The following is an 18,417-nucleotide window of genomic DNA, read 5'->3' as shown; positions in this document are numbered from 1 at the left end:
GGGGGGCCGTGCTCGGGACTTCTCATTTCAGGGTGTCAGCACGGGCACCGGGGGCTCGGAGACTGCCTGACAGGCGCGGCCCGCCAGTCGCCTGCCGATCACTCTCGCCGCGCCCCGCCGCGCCCCGCCCCGCCGCGCCCCGCCCCGCCACGGGAAGTGCAGCCGAGGAATGGCCAGTCCCTCCGGTGCGTTGGTCCTCCCAGGGGGGGCAGGGCGTGCTCCCACCCCCAGAACCGCCCCAGGGGTCCTGACTGACAGGCCGGGAGGCCACGCCCTCTCACCGTCATGGAGGCCGGGAGGTGAGGGGAACTGCCTTCTCTGGGAGGGGGTCCAATGATTACAACTCCCCTTCCAATGCAGGGGGTGAGGGTTCGATTCCTGATCAGGGACCTAAGATCCCACATGCCCTGGGGGCCAAAAAGCAAAACATAAAACAGAAGGAATATTGTGACAAACTCATTAAAAACTTTAAAAGGTCGTCCACATCAAGATTCAAAAAAAGCTTGAAAGTACAGTGTCGGGAACATGGTCAGTTATGACGTGATGTCTTTGTACAGTGAGAGATCACAGACTTGTTGGAACGTGCAGAAACATCAAATCACTGTGTTCTGTGCTGGGCTTCCCAGATGGCTCAGTGGCAAAGAATTCACCTGCCAATGTAGGAAACTCAGGTTCGATCCCTGGGAGGGGAAGATTCCCTGGAGAAACGGCACCCCACTCCAGGACTCCTGCCTGGAGCATGCCATGGGCAGAGGAGCCTGGCGGGCTACAGTCCACGAGGCCGCAGAGTTACACAGACTGAGTGACTTAGCACCACCAACAGGCATGTTCTCCACCAGGAACTGACACGGTGTTGTAGGTCAACTATGCTTCAGAAACCAACGCAGAGGAAAACAGGTCCGCCTTGCAGTTTCCAGGGGAAGGGGGCACGTGTGAGGATGAAGGTGGCGGTTGAGACATACAAACTTCCAGTATAAGTGGTTTTTCCTGTAGCCATGTACAGATGTGAGAACTGGACCATAAGGAAGGCTGAGTGCCTAAGAACTGAGGCTGTGAAACTGTGCTGCTCGAGAAGACACTTGAGAGGCCCCTGGACTGCAAGGAGATCCGACCAGTCCATCCTCAAGGAAATCAGTCCTCAATATTCACTGGAAGGACCGATGCTGAAGCTGGAGCTCCAATCCTTTGGCCACCTGATCCAGAGAACTGACTCACTGGAAAAGACCCTGATGCTGGGAAAGACTGACGGCAGAAGGAGAAGGGGACGGCAGAGGAGATGGCCGGATGGCATCACTGTCTCGATGGACATGAATCTGAGCAAACTCTGGGAGATGGTAAAGGACAGGGAAGCCTGGCGTGCTGTAGTCCACAGGGTCACAGAGACTCAGACACGACTGAAGCAACTCAGCACTCATGCAGAACTGGTGGAAGAGATGAAATATATGGCAAGTCACTTGCTACAGAGACAGCCTGCAAATCCCACAGTGATAAACAGAGCAGCTGTACCCAGAGCAGACACAGAACCTGCCAACTGAATGAGAAAAAGCAACCAACCAGTGTGTAAAACAGAAGAGCCTCTGAAAACACACCCCAGTGGAGAAGGCGTGTGAGGACAAGAAGGCTCGAGACCACGGTCACCAGGGAAACTGTGAGGAAGCCACAGAGGTGCCACCAGAGAGCCGTGTTACGGACAGGGGCCGGTCAGGTGCCCGCCGGGGATGGGTCGCTGGACCCCTGGGCTGCTTTCGGCCAGGGAACACCCACAGAGCAGGCACTCTGGAACACCACTTGACGGGGTGTTGAAAAGAGAACGGGTCTGTGACAACCTAGAGGGGTGAGATGCGGAGGGAGGTGGAAGGGAGGTCCAAGAGGGAGGGGACATGTGTATACCTGTGGCTGACTCATGCTGATGTACGGCAGAGACCAACACAATACTGTAAAGCAGCTGTCCTCCAAGTAAAGCTAAATAAATTTTAAAAGGAGTCGCAAATGCTTCTGAGCCTTAAAATGCAGCAGTTACTCCGCAGGCGTCTCCCTGAGACCACAGTGGCTGCCCAGGTGGCTCAAGGGTGAAGAACCCGTCTGCTGAGGCAGGAGACCTGGGTTCGATCCCTGGGGTCAGGAAGATGCCCTGGAGGAGGAAGCAGGGAGGCACTCCAGGGCCCCTGCTGGAATCCACTGCACAGAGGAGCCTGGCGGGCTGCAGCCCGTGGGGTCGCACAGGGTCGGGCACGAGGAAGAGACCGACCCTACGCTGAGACGAGAAGGGAGAGGTCCTCATGAGGACTGAGCCTGGACGTCTTCGGCACAAGGACCCGAGAGCTGGGGGCCAGGGCCAGGGCCAGGGCCCACCTGACACAGCACGAGGCCCCGCGGGCCGGGAGCAGCATCCGGCCAGGGTCCGGGAGGAGGGCCGGGCACTTGACCGTGGGGAGCGCTCTGGGAGAAGTGGCGGGTGCACGGGACCCTGCAGCTGGAGAAGAGACCTCAGACGGGTGCCCTGGCCCAGAGCCCTTGATGCCTCGGGGCCGAGCGCAAGGTGAGAGGAGTTGTGTGCACAGCTTTCCTAGTCCTGTGAAAGCTGCCGGGAAAGCGCCTCGCCTTCCAAAACTAAGCCAGCCCCTCTCCACCAGCAGGGACGCTGCAGAAATGCCCTGCACGGCCCGGACACTCTCTGCCCGTGCCGGGGACCGGGAGGACGCGGGCCACCTGATGCTGTTCACCAGGGCGCCGCCTCAAAGCTCCTCTTCTCTTCATGAGACCCTGCATCACCCTCCTATGGGACCCTGTGCCCCTCCTCCTCCTCATGGGGACCCCACACCTTCCCCCAGGGCAGAAGGCAGTCCCAGGAGGTGAGGGAGCTAAATCTGGACTGAACGTGGGCTGAACGTGCACTGAAGCCGGACTGAACACGGGCTGTACCCGGGATGAACGTGCACTGAAGCCGGACTGAACACGGGCTGAACGTAAACTGAATGTGGACCAAACTGAACGTGGACTGAATCCAGGCTGAACAGGGACGAGGCCCGGACTGAACCAGAGCCGTCGACCAGGGCTAAACCATGACCCTAGACCAGGACTAAAGCAGTACTGAGGAAGGTCAAGTCAAATCACCAGGTAACTGGACACCCCGTGTCTACAAACAGAGGCAAAGCACTCAATGTCTAAACAAGCAGATAATCAAGTTCACCAAGGAGGCAAAGCACCGGAGCGCAGGCAACGTCGCTGACGGAAAATGATGAGACGCAGGCAGACAGGAGCACATCCAGAGCTCGTGGGCACGAACCTCGACATTTTTAAGGTGTTAGTGGTGCGAGACTGATCTACAGACTCAGCGCAGCCCCGGTCAAAACTCCAACAGGCTTTCCTGTGGGGGCTGACGAGCCGGTACTCAGAGCTACAGGGAGATGAGCACGTTAGGACAGGGCTACACGGAGATGAGCACGTTAGGACAGCCTGAGGTCAGAGGACGTCGGAGACTCTCACACCGTTTTAAAAGACGAGGGTTGGCCGTACGCCACTTGCTTTCCACAGGTTCATCCCCAGAGAGCTGCAGAGTGAGATTTCAAACACAGATCACGTGATCAGAGATCAGGAAACAGACCCACAAGCACAAGGCTGACTGAATTTCAACAATGTAACTCACAGTGCAGCTCTGCAGGAAAAGAGAGATTTCAAAGACCGCCGGTTACCTGGATATCTTACACCACACACAGAAACTTAAGAGAAATGGATCAGAACTCTAAACGCAAAAGGGAAAACCAAGAACGTTTTAGGAGGAAGACAGAAGACAACCCTGACAGCCTGGGAGAGTCACACATTTCGTAGACTGGATGCAATACATAAGAGCCGTGAAAGAATGAAATTCACAGAATTAAAAAAAAAAACTAACAGCTTTTTGTGTTCAAAATACATGTTAAACCAACAACAAAACGGGACAAAGACTGAAGAGAAATATGCGAAAACATAAGTCTCACAAAAGAGCTGCATGCAGATTCTGCACAAAGAGCCCTTATGTTGCTGTTGACTTGCTCAGTCGTGTCCAACTCTCTGTGACCCCATGGACTGTAGCTCACCAGACTCCTCTGTCCATGGGACTCTCCAGGCAGGAATACTGGAGTGGGCTGCCCCTCCTCCAGGGGACCTTCCCGACTCAGGGATCGAACCTGCGTCTCCCGCATGGGCAGGTGGGTTCTTTACCACTGAGCCACCAGGAAAGCTCCACATGAGGTTTCTCCACTTCCTATTAGCTCTTAGAGAACACAAACTCAGAACTCTTCTTATGGCATTTTATGGAGGAACATTTTCCTAACATTAATTATCCATTTCTTGGGGCCAAAGAAGTCTTATCATTTTGTCCCAATGACAACAGTCCTTTTTGGGTTACTGGCTTCTCAAAATTCAACTGAAGCCATAAACTCCACATTCACCGAGACGTGTTTAAAGCCACCTTCAGGCCCCAGACAAGGCCCATCAACAGTTTTTTTTGGCCACAGGAGAATGTTGGATGTTAGTTTCCTAACCACGGGTGGAACCTGTGCCCTCTGTGCAGTGTGGAGTCAACCTCTGCACCACCAGGCAGATCCCCGTCACTCCTTTTTGAAACCTCTTGGGATGGTTAAGAGAGTCATTCTGCTTTTCCTCAAAACCGGGTCCTCAGGGGACTTCCTTGGTAGCGCAGTGGCTAAGACTCTGGGCTCCCAAAGCAGGGGGCCTGGGTTCGATCACCAGTCAGGGAGCTAGATTCCACAGGCCACAGGTAAGACCCTGGTGCAATCAAATAAATAAATAAAAATAAGTAAATATTTAAAACAAAAAAAAACAAAAACCGGGTCCTCATGGTGACTTACTCTATCTGGTCACGGAAACTGCAGACCGGAGAAGGGGTCTTCAGTCTTACCCACCCCGGTCAGCACTTCTTTCATTCAACAGACGCCCCCCTGGGCCCCCCAACTATTCCAGCCCCACACCGAGGCCACGTCACATCCTTCCAAGCAGAAGCTGGTGTCTCCCTTGGGGAAACACCACTCTGGCCTGAGGAATTTCACGCCCACACTCTGTGGCTTTCTGCCTGCCATGCATAAATGAGGTCTGTCTCAGGCATCAAAGCCGCCCTGCTCAAATTTTCTGTAAACAGTTCCAGTCCCAGGGGGACCCACACAATTTATGGGGTCACAAAACACAAGAAGTCACCTTCCAGTGGTGTCTGTGGAGCCGTGTCACAGACCACACCCTAGTGACACGTGGATGGCCCACCGCGTGAGACTCCGGGGACCCAAGAAAGAGCACCAGGCGGGCGGTGGGAGGATGGGGGACTGTCACTGCAGCAGGCAGCTCTCCAAGCCCTGGCTCTCCTCTCACAGCCACCTCCTCGTTTTGGGAGGGGGCGGGCGCTGAGGCAAGACATCAAGAGCAGGGGTCCCCAACACCTGAGCCATGGGCTGGTACCAGTCTGCAGCCTGTTGGGAACGGAGCTGCCCGGCAGGAGGTGAGCAACACAAGCTTCCTGTCTATTTACAGCAGCCTCAGTGCATCCGAGCTTCGCAGGCGGCACTGGCAGCAGAGAACCCAGCTGCTAATGCAGGGGAGGTAGGAGACTAGGCGTCAGTCCCCGGACCAGGAAGCTCCCCTGGAGAAGGGCACGGCAGCCCACGCCAGTGCTCTCACCTGGAGAATCCCACGGACAGAGGAGTCTGGCGGGCTGCAGTCCACCGGGTCCTGAAGAGCTCGGCGTGAGTAAACAACAAAACAAGAAGGGGAGCAACATGCACCACCGCGCTTTCCCTCCTGTTTCCCCCTGGAGAAGGGCACGGCAGCCCACGCCAGCACTCTCACCTGGGAAATCCCACGGACACAGGAGTCTGGCGGGCTGCAGTCCACCGGGCCCTGAAGAGCTCGGCGTGAGTAAACAACAAAACAAGGGGAACAATATGCTCCCGCCACACTTTCCCTTTTGTCTCCCCCATGTTTTTCCACGAACACCTGGAGACGCTTTATTACGTCTAACCAACACAGAAGCGCTTTACTTTTAAATGCACTGCTCTCCAACCGTCCTTACTGTAGAAACACTGTTAGTCCCTCAGTTACGTCAGACTCTGCGACCCCTTGACTGTAGCCTGCCACGCTCCTCTGTCCACGCGATTCTCCAGGCAGAAATATCGGAGTGGGTAGCAATTTCCTTCTCCAGGGATCTTCCCCACCCAGGGAATGAACCTAGGTCTCCCGCACTGTGGGCAGATCTTTACCATCTGAGCCACCAGGGAAGCCCTGTTGTTCAAACTCAGGGACAAAGGTAGATGAATTTGGGATAAAATGTCAAGGTTCACAAACTGAGCAGAGCAGGAAAAAAACCAGCCATGCGTGCATAGCTAACACCAGCTGTCAACAAACTCCAAAACCATGATCAGCGTGGAAGACGCTGAAGACAGTACTTTTCAGTGAGCAGGACTTTTCTGGGGGCGAGGGGAGGAGATGAGATGGCTGGATGGCATCACCGACTGGATGGACAGGAGTCTGAGCAAGCTCCGGGAGTTGGTGATGGACAGGGAGGCCTGGCGTGCTGCAGTCCATGGGGTCACAAAGAGTCGGTCACGACTGGGCTTCTGAACTGGTCACTGAAGGAGACAGCCTAGACACTCTGCCTCGGTCACCCCCAGCCATATGTCGGTGGGAACCCCCCAGTTACCTTCGCAGGCGTCAGCAGAAGCAAGAGGAACTTACTACTCTCGTCCCTCCGGATCGTCGAGGCCCTCGAACCGGCGGCCCACTCCGGGCACTGGAGGCTGCTCCCACGGGAAGCGCGGTGGGCGCGGGGGTCGGGCCGGGCGCCCCAGGGCCTTCGCACTCGCGCGGCCTCCAGGCGGGGTCGGGGGCAGCGGCTGCGAGCCGGGGCCCCGGCAGCTCAGCGTCTCCCGCGCCCCTCTCGGCCCTCGCGGGCACCTGGATCCTCCGCAAGCAGTCCCGGAGCATCGCCTGCGTGCTGGACTCGCTGAGCCAGCACAGGAACAGCTCGTCCACCTTCATCTTCAGGACCGGCTGCAGGACCTTGCCGGGCGGCATCTCCGGGGCTGGGGCCCTCCTTCCTCGCGCACAGGTGCCTGGAGCCGGGACCCACGGCCGGCCTGAACGGACCACACACGGGGCCGGCGACCAGACCCTGAGGGCACGAGCCAGTGGGGGCCAAGGGCCCCGGCGCAAGAGACTGGAACCTGGCCGGGGGGCTCCCGGGGTCTGGTGAGGAGACAGGGACCCGGCGGGGACCGCGAGCCCCGCGTTAGGGGAGGAACTGGTCCGGCCTGGTGGGTTTCGCAGGCCCGGGGTTCAGGAGGGTGAGGCGGCGCCCGGCACGGGTTGGGGTCGCGGGCCTGGGGTTCGCGGAAGAGGACGCCTGGCCTGGAGGGGGTCGCAGGCCCGGAGTTCAGGAGGCCAGGGGTGAGGCGAAGCCCCGCCGCGGGGGGGGCTGCGCGGACTCGGGGTCCCGGCTGAGGCGGGCGGTCCGACCGCGGGGGGACCCGCCCAACTCAGGGCAGCTTCAAAACGGGCGCGCCAGGACGACCGCCCAAAGAAGGTCGCCTCAGCCGTGCGTCAGCGCGACGCGTGGCGTCATCACACGGCGCCGCCCGTCAACGCCCCGAGGCGGTGCGGGGCGCTTGGGTGGGCCGGACGTTGTGCCGGGCGCGTGTGCGCTCCGAAGGACGCTCAGGAGCTGGACTGTGGACGGGGGCGAGTGGTGGCGGGCACCGGGCTCGAGGCCTTTTAGTTCTTAGGCTTTCGGTGGGTGTGGTCCCGCGCCAGCGAGACGCCCGAGCTTCCCCCACCCGCCGGGGGCTGCGCGCATGCGCCGTGAGAGCTCGTCGGGAGGGGCACGCGCGGGGCTGGGGGGGTGGGGTCGAGCATGCGCAGGGCGGGCCTGTGGTGGCGGTGTCCCGGAGGCCTGACGGTCGAGCATGCGCAGTGCGTGCCCGCTGGGAGCGAGCCGGGGGCCGGGCCGTGTGCCTGGAGGCGAAGGGCTGCTACAGCGGGAGCATGCTCGGTGCGTGCCCGCCGAGCGCGGGACCGGGCACGCGCGCCGCGGGAGCGAGCGCAAGGCGGCGTCGGAGGCCAGTGCAATTTTTTTAGATAAAACGGGCCACTGCGGACCACGAAGTTCGCGGTAACGTTCAGTTCAGTTCAGTTCAGTTCAGTTCAGTCGCTCAGTCGTGTCCGACTCTTTGCGACCCCATGAATCGCAGCACGCCAGGCCTCCCTGTCCATCACCAACTCCCGGAGTTCACTCAGACTCAAGTCCATCGAGTTAGTCATGCCATCCAGCCATCTCATCCTCTGTCGTCCGCTTCTCCTCCTGCCCCCAATCCCTCCCAGCATCAGAGTCTTTTCCAATGAGTCAGCTCTTAGCATGAGGTGGCCAAAGTACTGGAGTTTCAGCTTTAGCATCATTCCTTCCAAAGAAACTTCAGGGTTGATCTTCAGAATGGACTGGTTGGATCTCCTTGCAGTCCAAGGGACTCTCGAGAGCCTTCTCCAACACCACAGTTCAAAAGCATCAATTCTTCGGCGCTCAGCCTTCACAGTCCAACTCTCACATCCGTACGTGACTACTGGAAAAACCATAGCCTGTAACGTTAAGTGTGTTGAATCTTAGTGATGCATTGGAGGCGTCTAACTGCTTTCAAGCTGGCCTTTCAGGGGTGGCTTCTTTACTTCTGAGCCATCGGCTAAATAACCCTTGTTAAACTGTGATTTTATTTTCTGTTTGTAATGATTGCAAACTTTGTGTTTGTCTACTGAAAAAATTAATTATTTTTCTTTTGTCCCTCAGTCGTGTCCGACTCTGCGACCCCATGGACTGTAGCTTACCAGGCTCCTCTGTCCATGGGATTTTCCAGGCAATAGTACTGGAGTGGATTGCCATTTCCTTTTCCAGGGGATCGTCCCGACCCAGAGATCGAAAAAAATAATACACCATCTCAAAGCTGAGAATTGTGTTTTAATTTGAGGACTTGCTGAAGACTTAAGCTCAGGAAGTATCCTCTCATCTTTCTGGGAGACTTTTCATAAGACGTAAGGGAAGGGGCGTGATATATAGGACTTTTTACAACAAAAAAGGTTAGAACATCAAACGATGACAGTAATTTAAAGAAAACCAGACATTACAAGTTAATGAATTTAGCGCTTTTCTATGTGTGGGAAGATCTAAAAGTCTGGAAGATTGCCTGGAGGAGGGCATGGCAACCCACTCCAGAATTCTTGCCTGGAGAGTTCCATGGACAGAGGAGCCAGGAGGGCTGCAGTCCATGGGGTCATAAAGAGTCAGACACAGCTGAGGAAATACCATTCCACTGCACTCTGTAGGGATTAATGACAGGATGAGCCAGTGTGTCCTGAGAAAGGGAAAATGCTGACGTCCAAGTGGAAGCTGCTGCAGACCCGTAGCCCTGGTCCTTGCCCGAAGCCCCCCTTGGGCTCTCAGTGCCCCCCTCGTGGGTGGAACCGCACATTTACTGGGGAGGCTGCTCAGAAATGGTGAGACACGGCAGAGCGCGCCATCTGGTATACCAGAGTTCTGCTTTTCTTCACCCAAAGCCTCAGGGTGCACCGCGCGGGCGGGCGGGGGGGCTGCAGCGGCCAAGGGCTTGGCGGCCTCAACATCCTTTGCTCACGATACGGCAGACGATGTTCTGTCCACACTGTGCGGCTACAGATGAAAATGCGAGTATCCTGGGTCACGAGAGGGCAGGCGATGTTCTGTCCACGCTGTGCGGCTACAGATAGAAACGCGAGTATCCTGGGTCACGAGAGGGCAGGCGATGTTCTGTCCACGCTGTGCGGCTACAGATAGAAACGCGAGTATCCTGGGTCACGAGAGGGCAGGCGATGTTCTGTCCACGCTGTGCGGCTACAGATAGAAACTCGAGTATCCTGGGTCACGAGAGGGCAGGCGATGTTCTGTCCACGCTGTGCGGCTACAGATAGAAACGCGAGTATCCTGGGTCACGCGAGGGCAGGCGATGTTCTGTCCACGCTGTGCAGCTACAGATAGAAACGCGAGTATCCTGGGTCACGAGAGGGCAGGCGATGTTCTGTCCACGCTGTGCGGCTACAGATAGAAACGCGAGTGTCCTGGGTCACGCGAGGGCAGGCGATGTTCTGTCCACGCTGTGCAGCTACAGATAGAAACGCGAGTATCCTGGGTCACGAGAGGGCAGGCGATGTTCTGTCCACGCTGTGCGGCTACAGATAGAAACGCGAGTGTCCTGGGTCACGAGAGGGCCACGACACAGGCGTTCTGTGCAGTTACTTCTGGGCCTGGGGAAGCTGATGCTTGTGTGTGCAGGTTGTCAGTTCTGTGGAAGTGTTAGTCACTCAGTCGTCTCTGACTCTTTGCAATTCCATGAACTTTAGCCCCACAGGCTCCTCAGTCCATGGGATTCTCCAGGCAAGAATCCTGGAGTGGGTTGCCATTTCCTTCTCCAGGGGATCTTCCCGACCCAGGGATTGAACCCTGGTCTCCTGCCTTGCAGGCAGATTCTTTACCATCTGACCCACCAGGGAAGCCCATGTCAGTGGTGGAGGGAGGCAGAAATTAATACATGTTTCTGTTTGCGTTTATCACACACAGATGTCTTCTCAGAGCACAAACGGGCTTTTCACCCTGGGTCTGTAAATGAGCTGCCACTCATCCGTGTGGTTTTTGTTTTTTTTCTTTTTGGCGGGGATTTGAGGAGGGGATGGCATTTTTCAGTCCCTGCACAAGACGGCTTTATACCCCGGGGTCTGCAAGGCCTGTGTGTCTGCCAGTGGAACATTAACAAACTCCGGGAGGGAAACAGAACCTCCTTCAGTCTGTGCGGTGGGGCGGGAGGCTGCCCCAGGGGACAGAGAGGTGCTGTGAGCCCGAGGCCGGTGGGGCCTGGGCTGTGCACAGCCACAGCTAAGCGGGGGCAGGGCCCTGCTGATGATAGGAGCGTAAGCCCTGGTGGCGGCATCTGCCTCCCAGGGGTGGCCTGAGGTCTCAGGGTAGAGGGTGGGGGTGAAGAGGAAGATTCTAGAAGCCAAGGACACTTGCCATCTCATCTGAAAAAGCAGAGACATCAGTTTGCTGACAAAGGTCCATCTAGTCAAAGCTATGGTTTTCCCAGTAGTCTAGTACGGATGTGAGACTTGGACCATAAGGAAGGCTGAGCGCTGAAGAACTGATACTTTTGAACTGTGATGTTGGGGAAGACTCTTGAGAGTCCTTTGGACTGCAAGAAGATCAAACCAGTCAATCCTAAAGGAAATCAGTCCTGAATATTCATTGGAAGGACTGATGCTGAAGCTGAAACTCAGATACTTTGGCCACCTGTTGCCTGAAAACACCCTGATGCTGGGAAAGATTGAAGGCAGGAGAAGGGGATGGCAGAGGATGAGATGGTTGGATGGCATCACTGACTCAATGGATACGAGTTTGAACAATCCCTGGGAGATCGTGAAGCACAGGGAAGCCTGCGTGCTGCAGTTCATGGGGTGAAAAAGAGTTGGACACAACCTTAGTGACTGAACAACGGCAGCCGGTGGGAAGGCCTTGGTGCTTTCACTGCTGAGGCTGTGGCTTCAGTCCCCAGTTGGGGCACTAAGATTCCACAAGCAGTATGGTGTAACCAAAAATTAAAAAAACAAGTCTTTTTTGGCAAGTATGCATTTTGATAAGCATCCAAAGAATAAGAATGTTGAATGAAATAGAAAAAATGACATGAACTCACCCCTGTTCCAGCCAAATTTTAGCATAAAATTTGCAAAATCCCAAATTATAGCATAAAACTAAAGGAAAATAATAACAATTTCTAAAATAATATTTGGAAATTGTAAAATTTTAGTATAAGATAAAAAAAAACTTAAAAAAAAAAAGAATTGGGGCGTGTGCAAATAATCTGCCCTTTTATCCGCATGAAAGAGTTTTACAGAAGTTATATGTGTCCCTGGTTTGTACTGTTTCCAGTGAAACTTCCAGACACCCACGGACAGTCTCCATTCAGTATACCAGCTGTAACCGTGGACTCAGGACCCTGGCCTATTAAGGAACTTTGGCCCTGCCCTGTTCTGTGTTCTTTTTGTTCATCCCGGGTCTGTCACGGTTGTAATCAGTTGTAACTTCTCGCCCTCAGCTTGCCGCCTCTCTCGGTCCCTCCTCTTTTAATTTAGTGACAACTGATTTGGTATGCTGGGACGTGGCATAACTAAACGGGCTGGCACTGGGTCGTCTGAGTGTGTGCTACAAGAACATGGGTGTGCTACAAGAACATGCGTGAATAAAGCAGCCCGTGATCTCGGAGATCTGGTGGTGAATGGCGTGGGAGACGGGAATCACTTAGTTAGATAACTCAGCGTTCAGTTCCACGGTGTGACGCAGGAAAGCGCAGGGAGAGAGGACAGGCCTGGGAGTGGGGGCAGTGCTGTTTGCGCGGAGTCTGTACCGATCACTAATAGCCGTAAGGGGTTTCCCACACCGTGCTGGTGGTGGAGACCCCGCCCGCCAGTGCAGGACACAAAAGAGACCCGGGTCCGATCCCTGGGGCGGGAAGACCCCCTGGAGGAGGGCATGGCACCCCACTCCTGTGTTAGAGTGTCCTGGAGAATCCCATGGACACAGGAGCCTGGTGGGCTACAGTCTGTGGAGTCGCAAAGAGTCGGACACGACTGAGTGGCTGGGCAGGCACTCCAGAGGACAGGAAGAAGACAGGCCAGCTGGCAGCGGCTCTCAGCACGCAGCTCCTCCAGCCACTGCTCACCTGTGTCACACGCCGAAGGAGGCCCCAGACAGACGCCCCTCTGTGCTGGGTTCCCCCACCCTCACTGCCACCTGTGTGGCAGCAAAAATGTCAGCAAATGCTCCTGTTAGGGTTTCATGTCTGCACTGAATTCCCTCCCTGACGAGCCCTGCCAGTTCACCCTCCCCTCCCTGCCACCAGCTCCATTTCAAGGTTTTTTGATGATACAGAAAAGACTTTGGTATTTGGATAATAAAATTTTCTGACTTGCCTTCCGCCACCTTCAACTCAATTTCCCGTCCCAAGAGACGGTGTGTCTGTGTGTGTGTGTGTGTGTGTGAGAGAGAGAGAATCGAATCCAATTCCTTATTCATGGGGAAACAGCTGCGGTTTAATCTGAATATTCAGCACTGTGAACAGGTCAGGGTGATGGATGGAGTATGGAAATGTGTCTGGGGCAGGTAATGAAACCGCAGGATGCACGGCCAGAGTGCAGGAAATAATGAAGTCGATTGAACATCCCCACAAGTGCGGAATTGCACATTACAGCGCGAGGCCCTGCATCCTCCTGTCACTGGCCCCGTGAGGGCTCCGTCTTGGAGGGGGGAAAGCGCTTGGTCACAGATTACGACTTGATGTACAAGGGGGTGTGGAAATGCAGGGGGCGCCTGCTGCAGCATTCACGGACAAGACGGATGTCCCCGTGGGAAATGAGTGTGAGCTGCGGGTCACACAAGCTCAGACAGTAAAGAGTCCGCCTACAGTGCAGGAGGTCCAGGGTCCATCCCTGGGTGGGGGCAGTCCCCTGGAGGAGGGCGTGACAACCCACTCCAGTATTCTCGCCTGGAGAATCCCGTGGACACAGGAGCCCGGCGGGTACAGTCCATGGGGTCGCAGAGAGTTGGACGTGACTGAGCGAATTTCACTGGGGGTCATGCAAGATATTGACGCGTCTCCTAAGGACTCCAAGGGAAAGATGGAGCCCTGGAGGAGACAGAACTGCTGACACATTAGAGTGTGTGCGTAGTTGCTCAGTCCTGTGTCCCACTATTTTCAAACCCATGGACTGCAGCCTGCCTGGCTCCCCTATGTGGGATTTCCCAGGCCAGAATACCGGTGTGGGTTGCCATTTCCTCCTGCAGGGGATCTTCCCAACCCAGGGATTGAACCAGTGTCTTCCACACTGCAGGTGGATTTGTTACCATCTGAGCCACTTGGGAAGCCCCACTTTGTAGAGACGAGGGTGGACTTTCACAGGATGGACAGCCTGGGCCATCAGACGCTGGGCCATCCCGACATGGGAGGCAGGGCAGGGATTCCTGGGCACTGGAGAGTGTTGGGTGGGCAATTTGTGCTGAAAATGAAGAGATCCACAGCCTGCAAGGGACCTGGGCTGTGCGCTGTGGTTGACCTGTCCTGGGTAAGCACACACATTGGGACTGTCTTTTACTTATGCGGCAAAAGCCGGGTGCTTGGTGTGTTTCTTCCTTGATCACCGTGCCGAACACACTGCTGGGAGAGATTTGGGGTGTACAGCGGGGGCTGGGGGCCTTGGGGAGGGGACATGCCTTCCTGGGAGGTGTTTAGAGTAGTAAGACTTACCTTTTCACCAAAGTCTCGCTGGGACTCGTGTGATGTCCACAGGGTCCCTGATACAAAAGGGGGTCGGGGCTGTCCTTGTGCGGACCGATGGGGAAGCAAGATCATCAGAGAAGCCCAGACAATGGGCTGGACCGACAGGGCCCGGGGGCCCAGATGCACTCAGTGGCCTCCTTTCCTCCCCTTCCTTCCACATTCATGTCCTCTCAGAACCTCAGAACGGGACCTTATTAAGAAGCAGGGTCTCTGCAGCTGTGATGGAGTGAAGGGTCTGAGATGAGGTCCGCCTGGGTGGGGGTGGCCGTAAACCCAAGGACGGGGTCCTTGTAAGACACAGGAGAGGAGAGACACGGACGCAGAGGAGAAGCCACGTGGAGACGGAGGCGGAGACGGGAGGGAGGCGGCCACCAGCCCAGGGACGGACGCCCAGAGGCCCCAGGAGCTGGAAGAGGAGGGGAGGACCCTCCCCTGGAGCCTCTGGACGGAGCTCAGCCCAGGGACACCCTTGAGCTCAGATGCATGGTCTCCAGGGCTGGGGGAGGACAGACACCTGTGCTCTTAAGGTGCCCACTTAGCAGGCATCTGCTGGCCGCGGGAGCCCCCACAGTAGGGACAGCAGGGGCTGAGCACAGCCCGTCGGCCTGGCTGCGAGCAGGCGTCGTGATGATTGTCTAAACAGCACGCCTGGCGTCTTGTGGCAGGTGGTTCGGGCGAGGCTGCCCGGACGCTGTGGTCCTCTGGCCACCACCCCCAAGGCTGAGGAGGCGGCCGTCTGGGCCACCATGTCCCCCACCCCCCAGGAGCCTTGGGGAGGGGGCAGCTGGCAACAGGCTGGCATCTGGCAGCACATAAGTCGCACTATTTTAAGGGCTCGCGTGCGTGCCCCAGAGGTTACATCCCAGCACATTTCAGGAAATGACAACCACGCGTGGAACTGCAGCTGCTGTGCTGAGCGGCTGAGGCAGTGAGGCTCTCCGAGGACAGAGGCCCCCGGGCGTTGGGGGGGCTTTCGCCGCAAGCAGGGCACGCAGAGCCCGCGAGGCTTCCGCTCACGACGTGGAGTTTGGTGTTGGATGTGTGGGGCCAGGCTTGGGAGGAGCCTAGATAGTTTCGTGGTGTCTGCACATGTCTTTCCCCGTCTCCCCAAGGGCTGTCCTGGCGGTGTGGGAAGCAGACTCTTTTCTACAGGAGCTCAAAGAGACAGTGGCACCACTGATGGCCACATGGAGCGGTCGCACGGAGCCGTCAGTGGGAGCTGAAGACCGGCCCCTCCACTGCCCTTCCCATCACCACTGTCAGGGACACCAGGGGTCAACGTGGGCCTTGTTTTGGGCTGTCTCAGCTTCTCTGCCGACTGCCGTGCCCCCGGGACTAGGGCACAGTTAGATCTCTGCGTCAGAAGTGTTCGTTGCTCGGTCGTGCCCAACTCTTTGTGACCCCATGAATTACAGCCCGCCAGGCTCCTCCGTCCATGGGATTCTCCAGGCAAGAATGGAGAATGGGTTGCCATTCTCCATTGAGTGGGTTGCCATTCCTTGCTCCAAGGGATCTCCCTGACCCGGGGATCAAACCCGCGTTTCCTTCACTGCAGGTGGATTCTTCACCGTCTGAGCCACCAGGGGAGCCTGGGTTTCACAGAGGAATTGGATTACTCACTGGGGCTCTGTTTTTGACTCTCTGTAAACCGAAGCCAGACCACGTTGCCCAAATCAGTCAAATTCTTTCTATGTGAACGCACTGGCGCGGTGGGTGTTGGAACCCTTGAAAACTGAGTCACGTATTGAGCTCGAGTTTCCTTCCAGACACCACACGGAAGGGAAATGCGTGGTAGATAGACAGACAGACAGATGGATGATATATAGCTGAGCAGATAGAAAGATCATCAGTACACATACAGCAGGTGGATATACGGAGATACGCAGAGAAACGGCAGCTTAGGCTGGACACAGTGTACGTGATGAACAGGGGATGGATTTGTGAGAAATACATGGATGCTGTGTGGTCCGTCACTCACTTGTGTCCAGTTGTATGTGACCCCATGGAGTGTAGCTGACCAGACTCCTCTGTCCCTGGATGCTCCAGGCAAGAATACTGAAGTGGGCTGCCCTTTCCTCCTCCAGAGGATCCTCCTGACCCAGGGATGGACCTCAAGGCTTTTGCATCTTCTGTGCGGGCAGCCGGGTTCTTTACTGCTGAGCCATCTGGGAAGCCCTGATTAGCAATTAAGTTTTCTCATTAAATATTAGAGTCCACCCATCACAGGCAGGGGGTCTTCATCACTCCATGTGTTCAGCAGGCTGCACCCACCAGCCCTTGAAGGTCCCCGACCTGGAGGGTCTGAGTGTACAGGGAAGACTGCGTCCCACCCATGCTCTCGCGGGGGCAGGTGTGGCCCTGGCCCCTGGAACCGCCCCCGAGGAGGCCTCAACCAAGTGCCTTCTGCAGCTCCGAGCTGCTTGTCTGGCAAGGCCTGCGGGTCAATGGCGTGCGGTTATGGTGCCAATCAGGGTGCGATCAGGGTGCACTGTGCTGTCGGAGTTCAGAGGACGGAGCCCCACGTGGACGCTGAGCACCGGGAGAATGGCTGGGCTGGTCCTTCAGCTCGTGAGTAAGAGTGTGGTGGAGGCCTTCCCGGGACCTCCCGGGTGACAGTGGTCAAGAACCCACCTGTCAAGGCAGGAGATCTAAGAGACATGAATTCAGTTCCTGAGTAGGGCAGATCCCCTGGAGGACGGCATGGCACCCCACTCCAGTGTTCCTGCCTGGAGAATCCCATGGACGGAGGGGCCTGGTGGGCTACAGTCCACGGGGTCACAGACAGTCAGACACAGCCGAGCAGCTAAGCACAGCACAACTAGAGAAAGCCCATGCCCGGCGATGAAGACCCGGCACTGTCCAAAATGACTAAAGGTACTTTTAAAAAGGGTGGGAGACACACTGGAAAAGACCACGATGCTTGGAAAGAGTCGGGGCAGGAGGAGAAGAGCGTGGCAGAGGGCGAGATGGTTGCATGGCGCCACTGACTCAACGGACATGAGTTTGGGTGAACCCCGGGAGACGGGCAGGGAGGCTGGGCGTGCTGCCGTCCATGGGGTCGCAGAGTCGGACGCGACTGAGCGACTGAAGGCCAGCAGAACTGCAAGTACTTGAGCTCATTTTAAGGAGCTGTTGTGTGTTTCTGTCATTTCCCTCCGGCCGAATGCCATTCATTTCACGACGATGATGTTAGCTTGGAGCAAGTCGGACACGACTTGACGACTAAACAGCAGCAAAAACACACTCAGACACATGACGACGCTGCTGAGGCCTGCGGACGGCCGGGGGGCTGCGGAGGGCCGGCCAGTGAGGGTCCAGGCGGGGACGGGGGCCCTGCGGAGGGCTGGCCAGTGAGGGTCCAGGCGGGGACGGGGGCCAGTGAGGGTCCAGGCGGGGACGGGGGCCAGTGAGGGTCCAGGCGGGGACGGGGGCCCTGCGGAGGGCTGGCCAGTGAGGGCTGCGGAGGGCCAGCCAGTGAGGGTCCAGGCGGGGACGGGGGCCAGTGAGGGTCCAGGCGGGGATGGGGGCCCTGCGGAGGGCCGGCCAGTGAGGGTCCAGGCGGGGATGGGGACCCTGCGGAGGGCTGGCCAGTGAGGGCTGCGGAGGGCCAGCCAGTGAGGGTCCAGGCGGGGACGGGGGCCCTGCGGAGGGCTGGCCAGTGAGAGTCCAGGCGGGGACGGGGGCCAGTGAGGGTCCAGGCGGGGACGGGGGCCCTGCGGAGGGCTGGCCAGTGAGAGTCCAGGCGGGGACGGGGGCCAGTGAGGGTCCAGGCGGGGACGGGGGCCAGTGAGAGTCCAGGTGGGGACGGGGGCCCTGCGGAGGGCTGGCCAGTGAGAGTCCAGGCGGGGACGGGGGCCAGTGAGGGTCCAGGCGGGGACGGGGGCCAGTGAGGGTCCAGGCGGGGACGGGGGCCAGTGAGGGTCCAGGCGGGGATGGGGGCCCTGCGGAGGGCTGGCCAGTGAGGGTCCAGGCGGGGACGGGGGCCAGTGAGGGTCCAGGCGGGGACGGGGGCCAGTGAGGGTCCAGGCGGGGATGG

At 57.3% G+C, this 18,417-nt stretch overlaps 1 protein-coding gene across 4 annotated transcripts in view; it reads right to left on the bottom strand.

The window, feature by feature from the left end:
- The window catches only part of LOC101116812 (serine/threonine-protein phosphatase 2A regulatory subunit B'' subunit beta), a 45,829-nt gene extending 38,291 nt beyond the window's left edge, over positions 1-7,538 (bottom strand). For 2 of the 4 annotated variants that reach the window (XM_042242577.2, XM_042242578.2), the window contains exon 1: positions 6,721-7,538. In XM_042242577.2, the coding sequence (XP_042098511.1) occupies positions 6,721-7,059 (339 nt within the window). In that variant the 5' untranslated portion in view covers positions 7,060-7,538. Of the gene's footprint in view, positions 1-5,667; positions 5,887-6,720 lie in introns of all 4 variants that reach the window. The other 2 variants (XM_060407850.1, XM_060407849.1) reach the window with 2 other exon arrangements.
- Positions 7,539-18,417: the final 10,879 nt, after the last annotated feature.

This window comes from Ovis aries, chromosome X (genome assembly GCF_016772045.2).
Source record: "Ovis aries strain OAR_USU_Benz2616 breed Rambouillet chromosome X, ARS-UI_Ramb_v3.0, whole genome shotgun sequence".
NCBI classification, from domain to species: Eukaryota; Metazoa; Chordata; class Mammalia; order Artiodactyla; family Bovidae; genus Ovis; species Ovis aries.
The sequence above is the reverse complement of the archived record's forward strand: the minus strand, read 5'-3'. Positions and strand labels throughout refer to the sequence as shown.